General features: G+C 47.2%; 1 protein-coding gene across 2 annotated transcripts in view; it reads left to right on the forward strand.

Moving 5' to 3' along the window:
- Nucleotides 1-24,927, forward strand: part of ATG4B (autophagy related 4B cysteine peptidase) — a 2,287,566-nt gene extending 2,262,639 nt beyond the window's left edge. For both annotated transcript variants that reach the window (XM_069618124.1, XM_069618125.1), the window contains one exon: nt 22,811-24,927. In XM_069618124.1, the coding sequence (XP_069474225.1) occupies nt 22,811-22,884 (74 nt within the window). In that variant the 3' untranslated portion in view covers nt 22,885-24,927. The remainder of the gene's footprint in view (nt 1-22,810) is intronic.
- The last annotated feature ends 965 nt before the right edge of the window (nt 24,928-25,892 follow it).

Here is a 25,892-nt window from a genome sequence, read left to right on the forward strand (position 1 = left end):
GGTGCGTCTCTTGGAGTAGCACTATTGATATTTTTTTGCGTTTCATGTAGGATTTTACTCTATTCCTGCGGAGGTAGGATCCAAGGCCTTGCACGTTCCAGGATAATATTCTTATGGCAGGAGACATTGCTTTGTGTACAGGGTGGTCCCTTTGCAGCCTGCACCCTTTTTCTCTAGTGACAGTGTCGCTGCTCTAACCCAGTTAACCCAAATGCCTGCTCGGAGTGGAATTCCCCAATATCCCAAACTAGTGTGAGCATTTTTGTGCCCAATCGACTTGTTTGGATTACGCATAATAACAGTAACAACAAAACTTGAACATGGTGCCCAACAACGTCCGGTTGTTCAGGCAGCTCAGTGCCTACAAGGCCTGAACTAGCCATTGTGCACCAAGAGATGGGGTCCAGTCACAAATTGGAGGTCCCTTGTAAATTGGGAGGCGAGTGGTGGAGACCAACAGGGACTGCTGTAAAGGTTGGTGCAGCAGCAGCGGCATGCTCCTAATGTAGTTGGGGGAGTCCAGCCAGCCTTAGGCAGTTTCAGTAGTTCACCCGGAGGGGGCAGGTGTTTGTCACGGGTTGAGGGACGGTTGTCCGCGTTGTGTTGGTAATATTTTCAACAGGGCCCAAACTCTGGGTCCATAGTTATTGTATATGATTTCCGTGTCGTCATTCATCAAGGAACTGAGTCATTTTTGTTAGACAAGTCGTTGTGGTCCATCCACATAGCGGCTGCCTTTGGGCTCTCCAAAAAGGTGCTTTTCCCTTGTAGAGAACTTTAAGTCTTGCAGGTGTTACACCTGTGGTTCGATCTGTGCCGCGCTACTGTGCTATCCCCAGCTAAAGGAGCGATGTATATCCAGAGCTTCCCCGTTCTGGCAACGCTGGAGGTTGCTAGGGAAACAGAGGCAGTTTCCTTCAGGTCACATGACTCGTCAGCTGACCGCAACGCGAACCGCCACGCCAACGCTACTTCTCACGCCACGCCTCCTTTCCAATAAAGGAGTCCAAGACACAAGCGACGGCGCTTCTGATTAGCGTTATTCCTACCATTTCACTTATGACATTGCCATTACCTGTGTTTCGACCTCGGATAACCTTCTAACCATTCTCCCGTCTCACCCCAGGCATTTATCCTGACACTCTTGTTGCCGACTCTGACCGTTTTTGACCCTGATTCTCGCCTGCTCCCCGGAACCCATGTATTCTGCTACACGCACCTCCTTTGAACCGCTCTCCACCAACCCAATACGGAGTGCAGCGCTCAACCTGCACGGCACAATCCCTACCTGTCCCGCCGTCTACCAACTCAACGCGGCACTGTCCCAGCTCCAGCAACCCGATAGAACTACAGCTTCTGGTTCTTCCAGCACGGCACTCTCTTGGAATTCTGCCATAAAGTCGCAGCTCCAGTACCCTGTAAGACTAAGGCTTGTTGATTTTAGCATCTGGGAACCTGTCACTTGGCACCTAACACCCTCTGCTGCATAGACTATTGGAACTCTCATCTACAGAACTCTGGATTTTGGGAACTACTTGTGCATTACCATGGATGCCCTGCTGCCTGATTGCACCACCGCGGCTCTAGTAGCGTACCTCGTTTCGCCTGGGGAGATACCCTATACTAACCTTCCTTTTTGTTATTTTTTCCTGTAGTTTTTTCCTTTTGAGTATTATCTCTACAACACAGGATAAGACCTACAACACTGTTTCCTATTGCCACACAGTAGGTATAGCAACCTGGCCCTAGTTAATTTGTTCCTATCCTACTATTCCCTAGGCTCCGCTATTAGATCTTCACCAGAAGTTCAGGTAGTTATCCCATTAGTAGACTTGTGTTTGGCTTGTGTTCAACCGGTGCTAACTGTCTGCACTTTTCTTTACAGCCTGGTGTAGTGGTGTGGGTGTCCCGCTCTTTTGGGTGATTTACCACCTTGGCTGTTTTCTGTGCACAGCAGGAGGGTCTATTGTCAAGGAGAGTTTCCTCAGTTAGAGGAGGTCCGGTCTGGTTCATTCCCCTAGGGGGCTCTCCAAGCAGTGGCCGAAGCCTTCGAACGTTGAGCAGCTGACACGCTTCATTCTGAGCAACACCCCAGCCTGCCTGCATGGTGGTGGGTAACAGCAGGGTACAGGAGCATGTACTTGTGATTTAGCTGTCTCAGCCCTGCTTTTATAGGGATGAACGAATTCCTGGCTTTTTGGACTGTCGGGGTGTAGTCCAGGTAAATGGCGATCTTCGAGCTTCCCTGTATTATCTCGCCCCCCCTCTCTAGAATGCTGCAGGATGACTTCCCTGAATTTGAGGATTCTGGCCATCATTGGTCTTAGGTGTGATCCTGGCGGGGGTCTCTTTTGGTGTGAGTGGTACGCTCTTTCGATAGCAAATCCTTGTGAAAGTCTGCCTGGCCCAATCTCTTGGAGTATTAGGTTCTCGATGTACAAGGTGGGGTCTGGTCCCTCGGTTCCCTCCGGCACACCCAGAACATGCACATTATTTCTGCACGATCTAGCTCTCTAACCCTCCTATCTAGGTCCTTAGTAGTGTCTGCTGTCTCTTGTAGGGGCAGCTCTGCGGATGTTACCCTCTCAACTAGCTGCCTGACGTCCTGTCGGAGGAGTTGTACATCAATTTTGACCTTGTCTATCCTTGACTCCAGGGACTAGCGTAGAGCAGCAATTGCTGCTAGAACTTGGTTCTTTTGCTGGTCTGATGTGGTTGCGGGAGTCTGTTGTTGGTTAGGGTTCTCGGCTTGTGCAGTGTTGCTAGATTTCCTCTGCAATATGAAAGATTCCATTGTCATGGATTTATTATCGTTTTTAGTAGGCAACATGTTGTGTCGGTGCTTGGCGAGTAGCGGTAACTGCGCCACGTCTCACTATACAGCTGTGGCCCAACTGTGCTTGCAGTATACTCCGGAGGATCCAGGGAGGTGTCACTTTTCTTTTTTGTTGAAAACTTTCTTTATTGACATTTTCAATTGTTGATTCACATAGAAGATAATACAGACACTCTGTGTTAACAGCACATAACAACAACCCCAAAAGGGTGCAACAATACCAACCCTTGTCCCACCCCCCAACCTAAACAACGGTGCCATACATCCCAATAGCTTCAAATGCAGACCATCCAGTTACACGCCACACAAGGGGCGGAGTCGGTCAATGCGAAGGATTGCGAATTTGGTGTCAGGACCTGGAGGCAAGGTAGATGTGGGTGGGAGATATCACGGGGAACTCGGACATGACTCATCTTGGGTACGGATCACAAAGCTACGGTATGGGACCCATTAGTCCAGTGGTATACTGCCCTCAAGTATTGAGGAATGTTCATATAGTGGAACCATTCTGAGTAGGAGGGGGCTCTACGCTGTCCCCAGGTTTTAGCAATCAAGGATCTGGCCACGACTGAAGCCATTGCTAGCAACATCAACATACTTTTTGGGGCCGGGTCGAGAAGGGCGAGCAGCTATATTTCCAGGGCACATAGGTTGTGGCCTTCTAATATTTCAGACATGCTATCCCTAATATGGTCCCAGAAGGGGTGAACTCGGGGCAGCTCCAGGCAACATGGAGGAAATCAGCGGTATTGAATCCACATCTAATGCATTGTGGGTATTTACCCTGGTAGAAACTATGAAGTTTAACTGGGGAGTAGTACATCTGGTAGATACATTTATAGTGTATCAGCCGAAGGCGGCTATTCATAGTGACCTTTCCTGTATATAAGCATATCTTTCTCCGTTGGACTTCTGTGAGCCCCTTTCCCAGGGCGATATCCCATTTAGCCTTAGCGGTATGTGTCTGAGGAGCTTTCTGTATTCGAATTTGTTTATATAGAGACGAGGCTATGTGGTGCATCGTGGGGGGATTTGCAACATACTGAAGTACTGGCGAGAGTGGGGGGGCTGGGAAGTTAACCCATTTGGCCTTGATCATCACCCGCAACCGTAGGTACAATAAATTCGTATGAGCTGTACAATCAACCCTACCTCACAGGTCGTCCCAAGTAATACATTTCTGCTCCAGCAATAGATCACCCAGTGTTTTAACCCCCATTTTTCCGAAGTGTTGTAAGAAGCTGCGTTTGTGGGTGAAAGGGATACCTTTGGCTCAATACAGAGACAAATCGTGGGTAAACCAACCCTCACAAACCGTCTGCAATGTATTACGGGCCCTCAGGCTATTATTTACGGGCTGTATCTCAGATTTATCTCTGCCCACTGAGGCATCCCAGAGCAGTCCCCTTAAGTCATTAGGATAGACCATAACCTTTTCAAGTAGGGTATGCAGAAGATCAGGGGACGGGGTCCACCACCCCACTGAATATTGGATCTGGGTTGCAAGTAATAGGACCAGAAGTCGGGATATTCCAGGCCACCTTGGTCATACAGTAAAATCAGAGTATCGCCAGACCCCCTGCCCAGATCAAGCGAATCATCAAGCTCTTGAGACGAGACCAGAAAGTGGACGGTAGCCAGACGGGAACATTATTAAAGACATATAAAAGTTTAGGGAGAATCACCATTTTGGCAAGGGCCATGCAGGCCGCTTGGGAAATGGGTAGTCGGATTCATGCATCCACTTTATGCTCTATCTGTTCCAGGGTTGAGACGTAATTAAGTTTAAACGATTCTGTAGGGGAAGTGGTCACCTGCCGCCCCCCACCCCCTCTTCCCCCGATAGCACATGCCATTCAGGCACCATCTGAATTCATCGGGTATGTCCGACCACACAACACTAGGAGTTAGGGGGAGGACCTTCAATTTGGACCAATTAATCTTCAGTCCAGAGAGATTACCAAAAATGAGCTATCTCATCTACCAAGGGGGACCTGTTGCTTTTGGGATGTTTCACATATAGCAACTTGTTGTCGGCATAAAGGGAAATGATGGAGAGGTGCAAATTGATTTTGACGCCTCTATGGGCATGAAACTGTCTTATGGAGTAAGCTAGAGACTCAATAGCCAAGGCAAAAAGAATCGGGGAAACCTTGACGCGTCCCTCGCGTTGGATGTATGCTATCAGATATCATTCAGTTGGTATATATTTTGGCTATCAGGGCAGAGTACAGCATTTTGACCCAGCTAAGGTATGCAGTGCCAATGCCCAATCTATGTAGAACCTCAAAGTAAGGGCTACTCAACAGAGTTGAATGCCTTCTCGGCATCGAGCGCGGTTACTACTATTGGGATAGATGGATCCACATTATGCATAAGAGAGAACATACAGCGCAGATTATTCTGTGTAGAGCGGCCCGGGACAAAGCCTGCCTGGTCAGGGAGGACCAACGCAGGTATATGCGGGAGAAGCCTATCCGCTAGTATCTGTGCGAGAATTTTGTTATCCTTGTTAATCAGGGATAACGGCCTATAAGAGAGACATTTGCATTGGACTTTGGAAGGCTTCAAGAGCACTGTGATGAGGGCGGTCCTGGTGGACTCTGGTAGGGTTCCACTCAATCTTACCGCTTCGTACATGATCCGCAGCTGGGGGATTAACAGACCAGCATACGTTTTATATAGCTCAGCCGTAATGTCGTCTAGTCTGGGTGCTTTAACATTGGGCAGGGAGAGGATTGTTTTCCGGAACTCCTTGTCAGAGGGTGGCACATTCAGGGCCATACCAAGAGCAGAGTCCAGCCATCCCAAGGCCACTCTGTACAGATATTCGGAGATGGATTCCCAGGTGGTTACAGATTGGGAGGTATAGAGTCTATCATAATAATCCAGAAAAAGATCTCCCCATTGTCTCTGGTCGGGGTTCCCTCCGGGTGTTCTATCTCCAATATGGGGTCCAAATGGCGCTCGCGCTTATTTGCCCAAGCAAGGGTCTGGCTCGGACTGTCACCCTTGGCATACGTGGCAGCAGCTATGGGATAACCCAGGTAACGGTCCTCCCTTATAGAAAGCACGGACAGCTCATCTCTGGCCTTTCGGAGGCGGGACTGAACCTTCTCAGAGTCCTGAAGCCCCTCTTGTATTTTTAGAAGCCTGATTTCCTGTTCTAGAGTAGAGATAGAATGCTGAATAAAACTAAGAACCCCACCCTCCCTTACGATACAACATCCCTGAAGGAAAACCTTAAACCTTTACCATACGACCCCAGGATCCCCCACTGAGCCAGTGTTTATTTCGAAGGACTGAATATCTTGTCTGATTTCCTCCCGGAAGGCGATGTCCTCCAGAGCGTGGGCCCTGAAGTGCCACCGCAGGAGCCTAGGGGGACGGGAGGGACCATAAATCTCAGCCGACACTGACGAGTGGTCAGATAAGGTGCGGGAGAGGATATGGGCTTTCTTTATTTCACGAGCAAGGTTTGACGAAACCATGACACAATCAATCCTAGGGTCATTATTGTTTGGGGCATATATATTGATAAAGGCAACCTTCCACCCTGCTATCTCCCCTGTCAGTATAAGAACCGTCCCTCCTCATCCCCAGTCTTAGTGTGTAGTTTAAATTCCAGTGACTGATGGGTGTACGTGGCTACGCCGCGCAAGTAAGTTGAATAAGAAGACCCATATCTGTGGATACCCCATCCTGCCAGGCTGGGGAGTATCTCTGCGCATGCCAGGTGTGTCTCTTGTAAACACAGGATATTAGCCCCATGATTCTTGGCATAGTTCACAATTAATTGTCTTCTTCGTATTCGCAAACCCCTTATATTCCAGGTGAATACATTTAGTGTTGCATGACGCTCTCCTGTCATCTCGGGTAAGGTACATATGGGAGGAGAAACTGGACCACATAATGCAAATCACCCCTGTCTTCCGTAACGACACAGTACAACACTGAATAGGGGGGCTTAATGCAATTGGCCTCAATAGCTATCGAATGTCAAATGCCACTCAACCCCTGAAACTGGAAAAACCAACAATACATCCCATTCCTTGACCAAACAGTCTCCACCCTCCCCCGCCAGCAACTATAATTTACCGGCTCCAGTTTCTGCTCTCCCTCCCCATCCATCCCTACGCTATAATAAAAAGAAACCCAGTGCTACGTAACAAACCAAACCAAAAGTGTGGCAACAGAAATGGGTTGTCGTCAAGCGTGGAGGGGGGGGGTCGCAGTGGCTGGGGACACTCCATGTGACACAGACCTGAAGTATCATATAGGGGCTTTGCCGTGGGCCTCCAATAGGCGGCGGATACCCTGCGTTATACATCAATATAGTGCTGGTGGATCAACAGATACAAATAGCAGGTGGGAAATGAAATAATCGAGAAGTCACTTCAACAGGTTATCATGGGCCCGCGAAGGGGAGGCCCTTGGGTCCGGAATGCCCCTGGCGAAACGCTCCGCAGCTTCAGGCAATGTAAAGAAGGATGTCTTGCCATCCAGCATAACCCGTAGCTTGGCCGGGAACAGCATTCAATACCGAACCTCTTTTTTCCTAAGGAAATTCTTGGCCGCCTGGAATGACCTTCTCAGGTCCTGCACCTGCGGCGTGAAGTCGGTAAACAGCCGTATCATCACCGAGCCCCAGCGTGTAGTTCTCCCTTCTCTCTGGCAGCTCGAAGGAGAATGTCCCTGTCCCGGAAGTAAAAAATATGTGCTATTATCGGTCTCTTTGGGGCACCGGGAGGCAGTCTAGTCACCAAAGACGTGTGCGCTTGTTCCATCATAAACGTGGGTGACAGGAGAGTTCTCCAGTATTTCCAGTAAAAACTTTTCGACAAAGGACTCCCTGTTGTCTATTAGAGTGGACTCTGGAATTCCAGTGATCCTAATATTGTTTCTCCTGGACCTCCCCTCAAGATAATCGTTCTTGGCCATCACCTTTATGTTCTGCTGGAGGGAAGCCACCTCGCATTGTAGGGTTGCGATCTGGTCTTCACTGACTCTGATTCGTTGCTCCACCTCCAACATGCTCCCACACAACTTTTCAATCTGAACTGCAGAGATGTCCACCTTACAAGTGAGTGCATCTATCTTGGCCCCCAGAATGTCTGTGCTACCTTTCAAGGCCAGCAGTGTCTGGTTGAGCGCGGTGACATCCAACTGAGAGGATCCGGGTGGGTGGGGTGGAGGTGTGCAGGCTGGTCTGTCTAGGCAATCTGTTCCATCTTGGACTGACGTTTAGGGCTCCCCATATATAGGCAGAAAGGGCTGGTCGGAGAGGTGGAGACACTGGGTGCGCTGGTCAGGCCACCAATCCTACAGTTAGATCTGTAGCAGGATGGGGACCAATTTCTTGCCACTGTTTGTTAAGGAATCAGAGAAAAGAATCCACAGAGGGTCTGTTCTAGAGTACAGGCAGGCCCATGGGCCCAACAGGAGCGGGGGACAGGACGTGCTGAGTGGAGGTGGAAGATATGGCGCCCCGCACGGTATTAGCTGTCCAAGAATTTCAGGCTGCACGTCCGTCCCCTGAAGGATGTATAAACCTGGACCGCCCCGTCCCGCGGCACTTGATGTGATTCTTTGTTTATGTTCTGGATATTTGTTACCCCGTTGTGAGTGTGGTAAGTGCGGGAGGTAGCAGGGCTGAAGAGGCAATCCAACGCATTGTGGCAGACCATTCCTGTGGCGCGGCTCCAGGGGTACTCGGTGTTCAGTAGTGGTGTCACGGGGGAGGGTGGTAGTAGATCAGGTACGGGTAATGGAGTGCAGGGGGCTTTCATTGCAGGTAATCTGTGAAGTGAGGTTGGTGTACGCCACACAGCTCGTATCAGCAGTTGTGCAGCGCAACACCAGGGGATCCAGATCGAAGTGGCTCTCAGTGTCTCATTGTAAGTGGAAGGTCCAGCAGCATATAGCAGAGATACACAGGTGGTGGTGGTGGCGGGGGGGAGTGTTTAGGTCCTTGGGGCTGAGTTTTTCCCACTGTCACTCAGCAATCAGAGATGAAGGTTCCCTGCTCCCCTGCCGAACTCCCCTGTTGTTTACGCTTCTAGTGCCGCTTTACGCAATTAATAAGAGCCCTCCACTCCGGATGGGTCCACTCCGTGCTCCAGGGGGAGGAATGTCGGTTGGGGAGACGGATCGGAACAATGTGGTTAAGTATATTTGGCGGCTGCTGCAGGGAGCCCAACGGGGGCTTGGAGCATGCTGTAGGGAGGCTGCCCTGCATCCGCTGGCCGCACAGGGCACGTCGTCTGCACGAGGCTCGAATGTGCAGATGATGGTGAAGCAACAATTGGATGGAGGGAGCCCCGACCTCGAGTGCAGTCAATGCTCCACGGGGCAACCCTACAGAGAGGTCTCGCGGTGGGGTCTCGGCGGGTCAGAGGCAGAGGATGTTTGCACCTGGTCCCCAAGTGTGATCGGGGGGATTCCACCAGTGTGGACAGGGTGCAGCGAGGCAGTCTAGGAGGAGCAGCCTGCACCACACGCCGCCGGATGGGTGGGAGGCGCCTGCAAGCAGGATCTTCGGGGTCCGCATGCCCCAGCAGCCGCCTCATACGGGAAGGACCTCCTCGCTGCAGTCCGGGCACCGCAAGACTGTTGGCAGCTGTCCACAATGCCAGGCACCCCGCTATGTGGGGTAGTGGAAAGCAGGCGCCCCGCCGGGGCCTCACCTCTCCCCATCCGCGGGTGGCACGAGTACGGTAGGAGGGCCGGGACAGTCAGTGTGGGTGAACAGCAGCAGTGCGGGGCTCTACAGTCATCGCCACCAGTGCCCCATAGGATCGCACACCCAGTGGGTTCAAGCTTTCGAGGTAATACGCCGGCAAAGAAGGATGAATGGAGGAGTTTATATCAGCCTGTGTAGGAGCTCTTTTAGGTGGCGGCCATTTCCCAGCCGCGCAACAGCACCCCCCCCACCCCCCCATCCAGGGAGGTTTCTTTGCTGGCGTGTAGTTGAGGTGGGGCATTTTGCAAGTAGCTTAGCCTTCAAGTATGCACACCACCAGAGTGCAGGCAGCAGGATTTCCCAGAGCAGCCTCCGTCTATCCGTGATTCGGCAAGTTGCATAAGTGTCACCCATTCTGTTATTGGCCGCGTGTGGCTTTGCTGCTGAGCGTGTAGGTAGTCGTGATCGCTGTTCCAGTGCCACTATGTTATGAGCACCTGCCCAGCAGAGCCTGCGTCTTGGAAAGGTCAGAACCAGCAGCCCATTGGAGCAGGCTTGTGGTCACGGCGTCTGAATTGTGTTTCATGTAGTCCTGCGATGTGGGAGTAGATCGGCTCAGCCCCTCAGTTGTAATGGTGGAGGGAAGAGAGTGGTGGGGAGTAGAGGTGAAGGTGCTCCAGCCCAGTTATAGATCCTTTGCAGCATTAGTTTTAGGACAGTTAGCCGGGGCACATGTGGCTGTACGTATTATGAGCCCTGGGGAATCCCGGCGGCCAGCTGTCCCTTTCATGTGGCGCCAAGTCTTGGGGCTGGGTCTAGGCACAAAGCCGGTTGTCTGGCATGTGTTCCTCTGCTCGGGCAGCCAGCAAGGTGGTCAGGCAGGGCAGAAGAGTGGGACTGAGTGGAGGGGCGGGCCCATCGGGACAGATTCCTCCCAAGTTTATGGTGCCCTAATCAAGGGCCGTTGTGGAGCAGGGCCGCTCTAGCCAGGTGTTAGTCAGTTAGTGGGAATCTCCCTCACTCACCGCGTGGTAAGGACCTGCAGGATCGGAGCTCTGCAGCAGCAGTGTAATTACAGTGGTGCCAGCAGGATCAAAGGGGCAGGATGGCGCCACGTTCTGCACAGCAGGCCTCAATGGGCCGCCTTCTTGTCTACCGCAGGGTCCTTTGCCTGGCGGCAGCGGTGGTGTTTCGGCAGTGTTTGAGGGGCCTGTGTTGGTGGGGTTGCAAGCTCTGTAACGCTCGGAGAGGCAGATCAGGAGTTGACCGCAGTGTCGCGCAGGTGGAGGTCCAGGTGCCTCCCGCTTCCGGACAATTGTAAACTGCTGGACAGGTCGGGCGCAATTGGTGGCCGCAGCAAATATAACGTCAGCTATTAGTGTTCGCCCCTCGCCACGGTCGCCATTTTGGAGCGCTGGTTTTGTCGCAGTGGCGCTTCCGATTTTCTTAGGAAGTGTGTTCAGCAGGTGCACCCAGATTTCTCGTGTTTATAGATGCGTTGCTGGGTTGACATTGAGCATTTTTGCTGCTGATTTAAGAATAAATGCAGAATCACAGTGGGAGGTCCACTTAGCTAGGACTTAGCACATCGGCTCAGGCCTCGTCTCCCCCGACCCCCCAAATCAGCTATTGGAGCAGAGCTGAAGGGATCTGGGAAGGAAGTAAGTGCTGGAACGAAGCTGCAATGTGCAAGTGCCCGAGTTGCACCCCAGGACTGGAACAAGGTCCCAAGAGGGACCTAATAAGTGGTGACGTAACCGAAGATACAAGAGAGTTTACCTACAGGCACCATGAAGCGTGCCGAAAGAGGAGAGTGAGGCTAGTGAAGACGCCGTCCTGACAAGACCAGAAGCAAAACCTATCTGGACTGCAGGCCTGGTGAGATGATCACCAAGTGAGAAAATAATGGGGAGAGCAGGAGACCTGAAAATAACGAGTGGAATACTCATACTCGTCCCAGAGTGAGCATCATCACTGGGCTACACATACTGGTCCCAGTAAGGTACAAGGCAGGAAGAAGAATGAGAATTGTACATGAGCTACTCATCATTGTTCCAGTGAGGCTCAAGTTTGGAAGAAGAATGAAAATCATTACTGGGCTACTCATACTCCTCCCAGTGACATACAAGGCTTAGAAATAAATATCAATATCACTCTTCTCTATCGCGCTCATACACAAGTGAGATTGGTAATTGGAACAGTGTTGGTTGTCTTAGACCAGATAAGGATTGGACATTAAACCAAGAGAGAGACTCAAGTTTGTATAACAAGAGTTCTCAAGAGAAAAGGGAGAACCAAAGTAATACAATTAATAAGAGAACAAGACGGGAGAGGAAAAGCCCACAGACAACTTTACGATTTGATAAGTGATAACCAAGAACTATCTACGAATCCATTACCAGCGGAAAGTGGTGAGAAAGTAGTTCACAGGAGAAGGGAGTCATTCTCCTGTACCTTAGTTCTGCTAGATGTAGGGTCAGGTTAGATTTATTTTTTGAACAGTAGACAGACTTTGTTTTGTACTCACTGACGAATGAAGTGCATCATATTTAGTTTGGTTAGGTAGGGAAACCCCATAGCTTGGGGAAAGTTAGGCATTTTCATTTTCTTTAAATACAGGATTCGTTCAATATGGAAGTTCGCAGTCGGTCTCCTTCTGACTTGCCACACTATCCATACCTGGACGACTGGCTAGAAAGGGGTCAATCCCCAGAGACAATAGAGACAAAGCTCCACTACTTACTCATTTTGCTGCAAGACCTAATTTGTCAGTGAACTGGAAGAAGTCCACCTTGACAGCGTCTCAACGCTTGATTTTCATAGGCTTTCTTTGGGACACTTGACTAGCCAAAGTATTCCCTACCATAGTGAGAGTAATAGACATACAGAACACCTCTTCCCTAGTTCACTCCTCAGAAAACACCAATGAGTGGTAGTTCAAAAGACTACTGGGCTTGATGGCATCTTGCGTACAAGCAGCCCCTCTAGCCAGGTTAAAAATGCAAAGGATGGAGACCACCAGGGGGCATGGAAGATGATGACCGCAGGACCTCCCGTTCATGTCGGCTTTTGTCGGGATGAATTATTGCTTGAGATAATTACCATTCACCAATGTATGGCCCACAGCTCCGCCTTGGGCCACAACTTGGTGGCGGGTCATTAGTCAGCGACAACGACCCCACCCTCGGTCTATAAGGCTATATTAAATGGCAGGGACCAACAATCATCTGAAAGAGGAGATCCCAGGTCACACTCCCATTAAGCCTTTACTGGAGCCACCTCTAGACCTCAGACAGCTAAAAATGTTTTGTAAATCCTGGAGATTACGCCTTTGCAACTATTACACTGGTCAAGAAGTAGTTCAAAATCTGTAATGTCTGTGATGATATTTTTACCCCATTTACTTTGTGAAAAGTCCCCTTTCATCTGTTGGTACAAGAACACTGAAATTGTCCCCTTTCCCAATTTGTTCTCAAGAGAGTGGGTGTCCAAGAAAGGTCTCTTAGATCAGAGCTGGTGCACACCACTCTCTAACTCTGCTTTAAGCCATCTCTTAAATATCACTGCCCCTTATATTTCATCTAAAAAGCGGGGCCCATAAACCACCGAAAGCTGATGGTCCATATGACTGAGACCAGTAGACTGAAGATGTAGCACACACTGAGGAAAGGAGAGAGATCAGAGACTGTAAGCAGGGGAAACCCCAGGATGGCATGACACCTGTGAGTAGTGTCACCTGTGAGAGGGGTGTCAGTTGAAGTCTTGTAATGACCCTTAACCCTGGCCCTCACTGGCAAGTCAGCTTTCTAGTTAGGGCGAGGTCAAAGGCCTTAAAACCTTATCCAAGAATCTCTTGGAGTCAGTCCTGGCGCCTTTGGCGGCAGACTCATAACCATCATGAAGACAAACATTAGAATGGGACTATTTACTTGGGACTATTTAACTTGGGGCGGGGGGGGTTCAGCCAACATGGAGGCACACACATAGCTCAGTTACAAGGAACTGAGCTATACGGTCTAGTCTTTTGGGGGTGGCAGGCCTGGGACTACTTTACCTGGACTACTTTGGGTGTGGCAGGCCTGGGACTATTTTACCTGGACTACTTTACCTGAGACTATTTAAACCACACCCAAACAGCAGAACACGCTTCGTGTTATTCCAGTTCTTTGATGCCAGCTTACCTGAAACCAAGAACACTACGAAACTTACCTGGAACAGTATCCTGTCTTCAATCCATCGCCGTCTTCAGTTCCACTCACCTGAAGGTACGAACTCCATCATCCGGCACCGCATGCATCCTGGAATACCATGACCTGGAAAGAGGAAGAAAGACAGCATTAATAAGCGTTTACTCACGTTTCCACCCGAACAAAGAAAGCCACACAATTGTTACCTGGGTAGTCATCTCCTGGTCAGTATCATTGCTGGAACATCACGGCGCTCGGCGAGGCACATCGCGACCTGCACGGAGAGAAAAGACACAGGTTAGCAATATAAAAGGTCGAAACAGCGCCACGCATTGCGCATTACTCACCGGACAGCATTGCGCACACCGCGCTTTCGCCTACTGGCCCATGCTCATCTTCAAACTGCATGACAACACCAAAATACCTTTCCATACCTAAAAGGAAAGCAGCAAGACATTATTATTCGCACTAAGAGGAACATAAGAACTGCATATAAAGACTGTAAAGCAGCAAACCTACGGAGTCGCAGCAGGCCTGGATTCCCACAGGGGGCTTGCACCAGTGAAGTAACTTGGTCGCTGCTCGCCCCCCACATCTACGTGCCCCTGCCACGAGGAGCAGGACAGAGAATCCACCTTTTACAATATTAAGACCCATCTTTAACCAGAGGCTTTACCAAGGAACCGGGAGAGGGTTTGAGTGTGCAAATCATCCAACCAGGGCTGGGTGGCGTCCCCGTGGATACCAGGTGAGCGTAACAAGTCTCTAGTCAAGTCAAGACTTTGGGAGTCATCTTTGATTGCAACTTTAATTTTGATAAACATGTTGCATATATCAGATCAGGTTGTACTTGCACTATTCATTTGCTCTGGCAGATAAGGCCCTACTTATCTGAAGGAAATCGTGCCTTAATAGCTGTGGCAACTGTAAATACAAGGCTGGATTATTGTAATGGACATTTGCGGGTATCTCTGCTGCTAAAATTCAGAAACTACAAACCATACAAAATGGAGCAGTTAGAGCTGTTTGTGGACTGAAGCGCAGAGATCATGTGACCAATGCACAGAGGAAGATGCATTGGCTCCCTGTGGCTCAGAGGATTTGTTTTAAGGCTCCCTGCCTTGTCTATAAGTGCCTTTCTCATACCGCCCACCGGTACTTACAAGATCGCCTGAAGAAAATACCTTTAAAACGTATCTTGCGTTCAAACGACAAAGAGCTGTTACATCAACCACGCTTCAGACTTAAAGCATACGGGGAGACCAGTTTTAATGCATGGGGGCCTAAAATGTGGAATGATCTTCCTAAAATGCTCAGGAAAGTGCCATCATACCTACAATTTAGAAAGCCCATGAAAACCAACCTATTTGATGGAGTGGTACTTAGATTGTATTTGTTTCTATCGTCTTACTGGAACCTTGAATCTTCTGGCATCTTGATTTATTGGTAATATTATGAGTACTGTTTGTTCTATGTTTTGTTGCGCTCTGAGGCCTGAGGGCGATTTAGCGCACTATAAAAATGAAATAAAATAGAATAGACAGCTGGAACTGACGACAACCGCAGAGCCTGTGACTTTCAGAAGTGGCCTGAATGTAAGAACGAAAATGCTGGAGGCCCAGCGTTTACAACCAGTGAGAAGGCAAGGAGACAGGAATCCACATCCCTCTGGTGGCGTGACCACAACCCTTTCGCCCGTCCAGCGACACTGAAACCACAAAGCTGATGTTACGCTCACCTGGCTTCCACTGAGGCGTCTATCTGAACTGGACAGCTGCAGTCTCCACCAATGTGACGCGTAGGGCCGAGATGACGGACTGGACTGGCCCACCTAGCTTCGTTTGCTTTGTTTGCTTGGCCTGTTGGAATATTCTTCTGCAAATGGAGAAAGGGAATTAACCACCCGTGGAGTTGTGCGTAAATCCCCCCACCCCCGCTGTTCTCCCCACAGATCACCTTTGATGTCCCCTCTTATAGTCTCACCTGATTGTTTGAAAAGATGAGCTCTCCATCCTGCATTGAGCGCAGGGGCGCGTTGATAACCAGTTGCTTCACTGGCTCGAAGGAATTGGTGAGTTCCAGAACAATATTGACTCCGAAAAGTATGTAGTTCGTAAGAGTTCACATGTCTGACTTTCACTCTTGTCCGATTCCTTGCAGTTTGCAGCTTGACCCCAGCGAAGAGTTCCTCGTGGTAGCTGACGAAGTTCAGGTAAGGATTTGGTTTATCCTACACAGTTCAATAAAATAAGGCCAGAATGTAACCTGTTGCTTGCTCCCTTATTCAGGTGTGGAGAGAAAATATGAAGTTCCGGGAATAATGCCTCCGGCGGTAAAATTAGGTAAGTCTATTGCGGTGAGAAGAGTTCCCCTTGTTTGTCCCTTTGTCTCACCTTGTTGTCCTTTTGTTCCCCTTAGGGGCTGGGGTACGGCGAGGATGCAATGGAGACTGCGCCGACCCATGAAGAGGAATAGTGCCCCTGGCGGTAATCAGGTAAGTCTATGGGGTAGTTACTATTGCCTCTGTTTATTCCCTTGGCTCACCTTTGCTGTTCTTGTGTTCCCCTTAGGTGCCAGAGTGCGGCGGGAACGTGCAGAAGAATGCGGTGGATCGTGAGGATGCTGCTAAGGCCAGTGAGATCAGCGCGGCGCTGCAGCAGGCGAGGCGGCGCGCGTAAAATGCTTCTTTCTTCCAGCTCGAAGGCGCGGTGGATCCGGAATTCAGGTAAGGATCGAAGGTTTTGCTCTTATTCTAAACTTTTCTCCTTCTGTTCCTCCCTTTTTCTAGGAGCTGCAAACTCGAGGCGGGCGTGGCAGAAGACTGGATGCAGGCTTGCAGACACGGTGAGCGTTACGCTGCTGGATGCAGAATAACGCGAAGCGTGTGCTGCTCTTCGGGCGTGGTTTAAATAGCCTCCAAAGTAGTCCCAGCTAAGTATTCCTCCCCAGCCCCACCCGAGTAGAAAATAGTCCCTAGGTAAAATAGTCCCTTCCAAGCCTCATTTGGCTTGGAGCTCTGCAGCATGGTCTGCATCAGGTAAGTTCTACCCTATGAGCCTGGCGCCTATGGCGCCAGGACTGACTCTCCATATGAACCTGGCGCCATAGGCGCCAGGACCGCACCCAAACAGCCCCTAGCAGGGGTTTTTGGGCTTGCTCAAAATAACTTGATGCCTGCTTCCGGGGTTGCTGGACCTGGTCCGGTTCCCCGGGGGTAGGCATCATGACAGCTGAGGAAACAGCAAGACATCCGATTACCCGCAGCCATACCTGGTCCTGGGGTAAAAGAGAAGTGAGATTTTGACGCTGGCGGAGTTGAGAAGACGGTGAAAGGAGCAAACTAAGAGAACCCAAGCCAGTACAGGCCCAGGTGATGTTCCCCTGCAGAATCAAAGGTAACTGGGAGAACCACAAGGCTGTCTGGAATCGTTATGAAGCAGGAAAAACTTGTTCCAGTGGAGTTCACGAGACATTGGATATAAAGTCGATAAAGTGGAACTATATTAATGTGAGAAAGAGAATCCCAAATCAACGCGAAAGAGATCTCTACCACCGGGGGCACAAATAACTTGGGAAGAGGGGCAACCGTCCATAAGTCAAGAAGTAAAGAGTGGAGAATATCAGAGAATAAATTCTATGAATGGAAAGATAAGCCAAGTGAACCACTTAAGGGAAAAAAGACCACCCGTGGAGACGGGGACCCCTAACACCTAAGAAGGCATTGCACAGCTAAGAAGGTATATGCTACCAAACTCAAAAGGGTATAGCAACCTGAATCTGTGAAGAAAGAAGTGACCAAAAAGGGAGTATTGGAAAACTATTCGTATAGTGGAAGAAAGACCCAAAGACATTGTGAAGGAGTAGCAAGAACTGATTCATGAAGTGACAATAGACTATCTAAGAATAGCCTACGAAAAAGGAATTGTGAAGAGAAGAGGAGACATTGCCAGAATACAATCAGAAGCAGGGAGACATTCTCCTCATATTATTTAAGTTGGTTAGAATAGTGGTAAGGTCAGTTAGAACTAGTTGTTGGGCAGTTGATTGATTCATTTGAGACTTTTTGACTGCCGAGCACCTTAGTTATTTGCATATGCTGGTAACAAACACCACACCCACATAGCAATAGGGAAAGCTAGTCCTTGTATGTATTATTTAATTAATAAACAGTAGAAATGTCCTCACAGTGTCCGTGTCCTCTTACTGACCCGCCACACTACCCATTCATGTACAAGCCTTTGTCACTTTGCCATGGTTTAAGGTAAATCAAAGTGTACATAACTTGGCAATTAAGGTAGCATAGCTGGACAAGTTAAGTTGTTTTATGTTTTGTTGTTAGTTTGGGGGGGAGGGAGGAGGGACAAAGGATGGAAGCCTGGCATAATTGAAAATACACTGCACAAGACTCTTGCTAAAGCCCACATTAAACTTAGGGCCCTAATTGTACCCTGGATATGGAGATACAATGGCTGAAACAGTAAAAACTATGACATGGAATATCCGGGGACTAAATAACTATGTCAAATGCAGTAGAGTGAACATGTATATAAAGAGGGATGAAGTGGTTGGGGTTTTGGTTGTGCCAACTTTCTTAGGCCTGCGCCCAAATTTAAGAATGTAAATACTCCGGTGTTGCACCACTGTGAGGTAAAAAAGAGGCAAAGACCCCTACCTCTATTTTGTAGACAAATAGAAAAGTTTCCTCACACAGAAAGAGTGCGCCACACATTTAGTTTTGTTTCAGAAACCATAGTGTTGGTTTTTAATCATAACACACAAAAGTTTAATCACAGGCAAAAAAGCCCTTTGAATTGATCACAAAAAAGTGCCCTATGGATTACTCGTGTTTCGGCACCAAAGAGTGCCTTTTTCAAATCGGGCCAAATTAGAATTGCATCAAGATGATAAGTTTTTCTTCAAAGTCTTGCTCAATTAGTTCATGGGTTCAATCCCTCCTCAAAAGTGACGGTTCTGTCTCCTTGGTGCAATTCTAATTTGCCCTGATTTGAAAAAGGCACTCTTTGGTGCCGAAACACTTGTAATCCATGGGGCACTTTTTTGTGATCAATTCAAAGGGCATTTTTGCCTGTGATTAAACTTTTGTGTTTTATGATTAAAAACCAACACTATGGTTCTGAAACAAAACTAAGTGTGTGGCGTACTCTTTCTGTGTGAGGAAACATTTCTACATGTATATAAAGAGGAACTAAGTAGGAATTGCACAATTGAAAGAAACGCATCTGGATGCACAAAAACAAAAAAACCTGGTGGGCCTATCGGGAGGAGTCTGTTGGGCTCCACATATTTAACATACGCAAGGGGAGGTCCTAATTTGGGTAGACCCAGCTATACCACTTAAAGTACTGGACACTAGAACGGAGAACAAAGGTAGAATAGCTATGATGTATGGTATGCTCGAGAACCGAGAAGTATGCATATTTAACAACTATGCACCCAATCATGACACCACAGTCTTCTTCAGATAATTGTACTCGAGGCTAGGTCCTTACAGAGATGGAAGAGTGATATGGGGTGGAGATTTCAATTGCACCCTATATCCCACTATGGATAGATCAGACTCAAAACATAAAAGGCCGCCCCCTCCCCTGCCAAAGTGCTAGACACACCCCTGAAGCATTTCCAGTTGAGAGATATATGGAGAGCAGAACATGGAGATAGTAGATAATATTCCCATTACTCAGCCCCACATAAGGTTTACACAAAAATTGATTACGTATTCACAGGGGGGTGAACACGTGACAGAACTTAGAGTCTGGATATTTAACTAGGGTCCTGTCTGTCCACTCCCTCCTCTTAATAAAATGGAAGGTATTTGACCCAAGACCACCTATACCCACCTGGAGATTAAGACGTGAATCATTATTAGATAAGGCATTTAATGAGCACATTAGGAAAAGCACTGTGGATTTTATCAAAGTAAACGAGGGAAGTGTACAACAAGTGAGTACGGTTTGGTAAACATATAAGGTAGTCATCAGAGGTGTGATGACCGTGCTATCAGGGAGAGTTCAGAAATCTATTGTAAATGATCTCAAAAGCATAGAAGGTAAACTATTGGAACTGGAGAGGAAGGCAGAGGTAGACGAGGAGCATGTGAACAAGGAAATATGATTGAAGCAAGCATGCCTAGTACAGTGGGATAGGCTGGGGAAATGTTACCATGCAAGATATCTAGAAAGGAGTCATGCACAGGGAGATACACCTGGTAGAATGCTAGCCTGGCTGTACAAACACACAGATAAAAGATTCCCAATATTCTCCATCGAAGCATAGACCAAGTAGAGGTGAACACGCAAACGGGCATAAAGTCTTTTCAGAGTATTATAAGACACTATACGCGGATCCTCAGACTGAGAAGGAGAGTGAAATGCAGGATGCTCTAGATCTTATTGCACTGCCACGTCTCGATGCACAACAATCAGACATACTTGAAGAGCCCATAACCCCAGAGGAAGTCTTAGCCACTATAAGAACATTGCTCTCAGGGAAAGCCCCAGGCATGGCTGGGCTCACAGGTGAATTCTATAAGGCCTACGCGGATACGTTGGCGCCACTCCTCGCCAAGGTATATAATGAAGCTTATGAAGTAGGAGTCCTCCCAAATAGCATGAGGGAAGCCATGATAATCCCATTATTGAAACCAAACAAAGTAGATACAGACTGTGGCTCCTACAGACCACTGTCCCTGTTGAACCAAGTTAGTAAGATCCTTTCAGAAATCTTGGCAAACAGACTCGGGGAGGTAATACCCATGCTGATCAACCAAGACCAAACAGGGTACATACCAGGGAGGAATATTGCAGAGAACCTGCGATGACTACACCATGTCATTTATAGCACAAAAGATAGCGGTGCACAGGGCGCTGTAGCTTCGCTAGACGCGACTAAGGCATTCGATTCTGTTCACTGGAGTTGGTTATATGCCACTATGGTCAGGATGGGAACAGGGCCACAATATATGAAGTGGCTGCAACTAATATACACTTAACTGATGGCCAGGGTCAGGACGGGGGTCACGTATTCGGACAAATGGCAACTACATAAGGGTACTAGGCAGGGATGTCCTTTGTCCCCTATGCTATATATAATTGCGGCGGAACCCATACTCGCCTTTCTGAGGCAGGAATACAGTGACGCTGGAATAGAAATAGATGGGGTAAAAAATATAGTGTCAATGTATGAATGTGATATGTTACTGTACCTGAGTAATCCAGAGGAAAATCTACAATATGTACTAGAGGTGCTAGACAATTTTAGTATATTGACGGGGATCAGAATAAACAAGAGTAGGTCATGTCTATTTCCACTGGCCAAGACAGCGACTAGGGTAGAGGAGGACTTGCCAGCTCTTCCCCTGCCATGGAGCAATAATTCCTTCAGATACCTGGGAGTGAATATATATCATGATCCCAAACTAGAGCACAAATGCAACACAATACGGGCTAAAGAAGGGTTAGTAAAATCAATTGAGTTTTGGAGCAAGCTACCCCTGTCAATGGTAGGAAGAGCAGCATTATTAAAAATGGTGGCATTACCAAGGCTCATGCATTGTTTCGGGAATGTTCCGTATAAAATCCCAAAACAATCTTTCTAGAATTAGATAAAATATGCAGGGGCTTCCTATGGCAGACAGGGTGGCACTGGATGTATTGGAAAGGTCTTATGCGCATGGGGGCCTGAGGATACTATACTTTGAGTTGTACTTTCTGGCTTGCCAGTTACAATATGTAGTGCAGTGGATGGCAGATGAGCTTATGACAGAGACTACTCTCCTACAAGCAGCCATAAAAAGGGTATACCTCTGGGACCTGGTCTGGACTCCCCCTAGAGAACAAAATAGCCACCCATACTTAGTGAAAATGGGTATCCAGATTTGGAGAAGGACCTGTAAAATTATACGACTAGAAGACCCTCTCTCGCCACAGACCCCTATAGCAGCAGTAATGGCAGATATGCAAGGTGGTGGGGCAAGGGTGCGAGCACAATGGGAGCCTTGTGGCATTGCCACGATTGGGGATCTGCGGAACGAAAAAGGGTTGATGAGATTCGCAGAGCTACAGGAGGTTACGGGCATCAACGAAGAGACTATAGGAAGTGATGAAATAGAGACATTACTAAGTGTATCGGAGGGAGGACACGCAATTTCTAAAATCTATGAGATATTGATAGGGTGCAACTCAAGGGTTGAATTGAAGTGCAAGAAGAGATGGAAACGTGAATTGGGCAAGACATTTGAAGACAAAGAATGGACAAAAAGGTTTCTAGAAATGCCGGGCTACAATTCAACTCTACATTACACAAAGGGCATACCTCACACCAGCTGCAATTGCAAAATTCAAGTGGGCGGGCAAACAAGAATGCCCTATATGCAAGGAAGAAAAGGCAGAGTTGATACACATGTTTAGGGGATGCCCTGTGATACAGGGGTTGTGAGGTAGAGTGGTAAATAAAGCAGCCCAAGGCAGTAAAGATCTAGATATACAATCCCCAGAAGCATGTATGCTTGGCCGCTTCAAGAGAAGTACAAAGAAGAAACCATTGAACTAGATCAAAGATCTAATATATATACTAGCCAAACGCAGCATAGCCATGAGATGGAAGGACACAAAGGAACTGAGTATTGTAAGATGGTGCGAAGACTGACGGAACAAAGGCAAGCATTGGGAACAGACATTCAACAGTGGATCGCCCTGAGAATGACTCTGTTTAATTATCATGGGGGCGAGGTTGCTATGCAAGAGACACTACTAGACGAAGACGGCGTGTAAATGGAGAGTAGACGCCAAAAGAAACTATACACAGGCAGTTAAAGGGGGGAGTTGAGATGTTTAAAGGGAAATAACCAGGAACACATACCGACATATGATCATGATTCTGTTGTTTTGTTATTGTTATATTGTAAAAATGAATAAATATATATATATTTTTAAACTTAGCAGTTAAGGTAAGTTAGTTTGAGGTATATTCCATGTTGTGAATTGCTTGTACTTTCCCAGGCTGTCTTCAGCATATTTCCTTAAAGCTGTTCAGTTTAACATGTCTGTCATGGTTTTACTGTAAACCTGTGTTTTTTGTATTGTACAGATTGTTTCGACACCAAGAAGCTAGAGCGGTTCTTTGATTCAGAAGATGAAGAATTTGAAATCCTATCTCTTTAGAAAAAAAAGGAAAGACTGGACCACCATGACTGGTTTGATGGGAGAAAATAATAGTACTGAAAATTCAGATTTCTGCCCTGTGCAGCACACCAGGTTTCGGTGCTGCCCCGTTACCATTTCTTTTGATTCTCTTCCTGGCACAAGTCCTGGATATCAATGGTTAGCGCAGTGGGAGGTGTGCTAAATTACTATGCATGGCAGAAACTGTTGGTGTTGTGCATCTCTCCATATATGCAAGTAGCAGCCAGTTGAGCTGTTACACTTCATTGCAAATTCTCTGTGCTCTTCTGATGCTCATCAAGCACTGGCGGCCCGCAGTATGGCGTTGTATTGGCCAGAAGAGTTTCTCGCGGGTGGAGCACTGTGCAATCCCAAATTGATGTTTTTCCCTAAACACTATCATGTTCTAATGCAAAGCCACATCAATACCGCAATACCTAAACCTATTTTGGTGGTCAAGCAGCCACTATACATGACTGTTGAAAATGTGACAGCACACATATTGAGGAATCACAGCATTGCTCTCCTGTTCAGCCCAGCCCAGGAAAGCATTGTTAAGTTTAATGAGACATTTGAAGGCTGAGATGACTTGAAAGACAACTGATGAATTAACCTCATTGTTTTGTAAAATGAATGGCACGAGAAACCCAAGACCAGGACAGTAGTTGCACTATGTTCCCCATAGTGCCAAATAACCCATATGATATGACCCACGATTCTTGTAGGATGCCAAGGAATCATAGTTTGCGATTGTCTCAACAGGGTGTCATTGGTTTGGGAAAATTGTAGACTCCTTGTCCAGATAACAAATCTGAAGGAAACTGAGTTGCAGCAAGAAGGCTGAATCAATGGGATATGATCATTCAAAACTCAAGGAAAATCCAGCAGCTTTAATTCCCTAACATTTTATTAATTTGCAGATTTGAAACATGAACTTTCAACCGTTTCCCAAAATCCCTGCTACACCAAGCTGAATATTAGACATTGAACACTTGATCATCTTCCCAGTAGACGCTTGTAAAAAGATGGACATGAAACAAAATAAAATTCTACAGTCCCTTGTTTCTCATGAGATATCTGACTGCAGTATTGTGCCCTTTTCCTAAGTCGGTGCTTCTCTACAGCCACAGACGTGCAATGAATGATAGGTTGCAGGAACACTCAACAACCCTTTTTTAAGGGTTCTACAAAATACTTCACTATTCTAAACTTTGTTGATTAATGGCAGAAATATTACAGCATCACTCAATAGCCAGCATGTATCCCTATAAGAACACTTATTCCTTTCCATCATGCTCTGACTGGATGATTCAGCCCTACTCGCCATGTTTTGCAATTCCAGGGCAGATGTCAGACACAAGTAACCAGCCCTTCTTCAATGTCAAAAATATTCCTTCGCATTGCCAACAAAAAACATAAGTCTGCTATTCAGTGTCTTCTAAGGAAAAACAGCTAGATAACAGGTGCACAACCCCCATGCTCTGTGCTTGCTATTCCATCTGAAACACCACACCGTTTCAGGAGAATTGCTATTCTATAACCATATGTAACCTGAATACAATCAGACCATCCTCCACTGTATCAACTAGTTAATGGTAGGTCTATGGTGAGATCCTAACACTGCCCTCAACTTCAGTGTAACTTTTCTTTTAAGCAATGCTTGCATCTGGCAGCGGCAGTCCTCCATCCACTCTGGGGAACACACAAATCCTTGCAGTTACAAGTAGGAGAAATGTTGTTTTGAACACACTATGAGCTAGTGAGATGACAGTCTAACTGTATTTACCCCTTCACTTGTACCATTCCAGACATCTCGCTCACAGAAAGACCTGGACTCCCATTGTATAAAATCATGTTTTGTATGGCACATGATTTAGTGAGATGTTGAGGTCTTTTGATGTCACTGTTTGCACACCACATTGCTTGTCTCGTTGTCATTTAAGTTGTGGTTCTAGTTAATGGTTGAGAAAGGATGTAATCTTTAATCCTTTTAGTTTGAATCATTTTTTACCTGAATAAAGAAATAATCAATGTTCTCCAAAAGCCTTGCTCTCATTTAAAAGCAATTCAGGTTCAAATTGATTATTATGCTGTGCATGTGTGTGGACACAGTGAGTGTCCATTGGAAAACAAATGGAGGCTATTTGAGGGATGTATGCCTGCAGATGACCAGTGTTGCCATTGCACATCAGCTTTGCTTGTGTGAGTCAGGAGCATGTTGTATACAATGTGTTTATGATAGGTAGGTGTGGCCTGTAATAGTGAGTTTGAGCTCTAAGAGGCAAGAGTACAAGGGGTGAGAGACTTTCGCTGGAAGGCAAGTTTAAGCATTATCATTGAAAGATAATTGTAAGGGGTGTAAAACTGTGTTGGAATAACGTGTTAGTATGGTTGAGATGTGCCTTGAAGCCAGTCTAGCCAGTGTGAATGACATTTCTTGGAGGCAAATAATGGTAACATGCTGAGCATCGACCGCCACTGGGAGTCAAGTGTAAACCTTATGATTGAGTCCTGTGGGTATAAGACTTGCATGTGTGGAGTGAGTAAGGTCTGTGAAGGTGGTGTAGGCAGTGTGTAGGAGAGAAGGTTACGTAGTATGAGGAAAATCTAAGGAGCAACTGCAAGTATCTTTTGAGAACTGGGAAGCAAATGATTGCAATGCAGTTGTGACTTCAGGATCGGGTTGTATCTTCTAGGAGACGAAATGGGTTGCATAAATTGGATTTCCTTAGAGACATATACTTGGTCAATTCACCTTATTTTAATGCTTAATTAGTTCATTTTCTACATATGTTTCACACTACTAGGTGTGTTGTCAAGGCAGTTTGATTCTTAAAACTGATTTTTTATTAAGAAGTGCCTGTTTGGTTTTGTTCCAGGACCATTAATTGAATTATGTGTGCTTTTCCTGAAAAGAATATTAAAACACATTACCTCAACAACACTTTGTATCAATTCAAGCAGAATACATGTTAATGTTTTCTCTAGGCTCAAATCTAATTGTTTGT

The sequence above is a fragment of the Ambystoma mexicanum genome, chromosome 10, assembly GCF_040938575.1.
Source record: "Ambystoma mexicanum isolate Mex_15411 chromosome 10, UKY_AmexF1_1, whole genome shotgun sequence".
In the NCBI taxonomy this organism is placed as follows: domain Eukaryota; kingdom Metazoa; phylum Chordata; class Amphibia; order Caudata; family Ambystomatidae; genus Ambystoma; species Ambystoma mexicanum.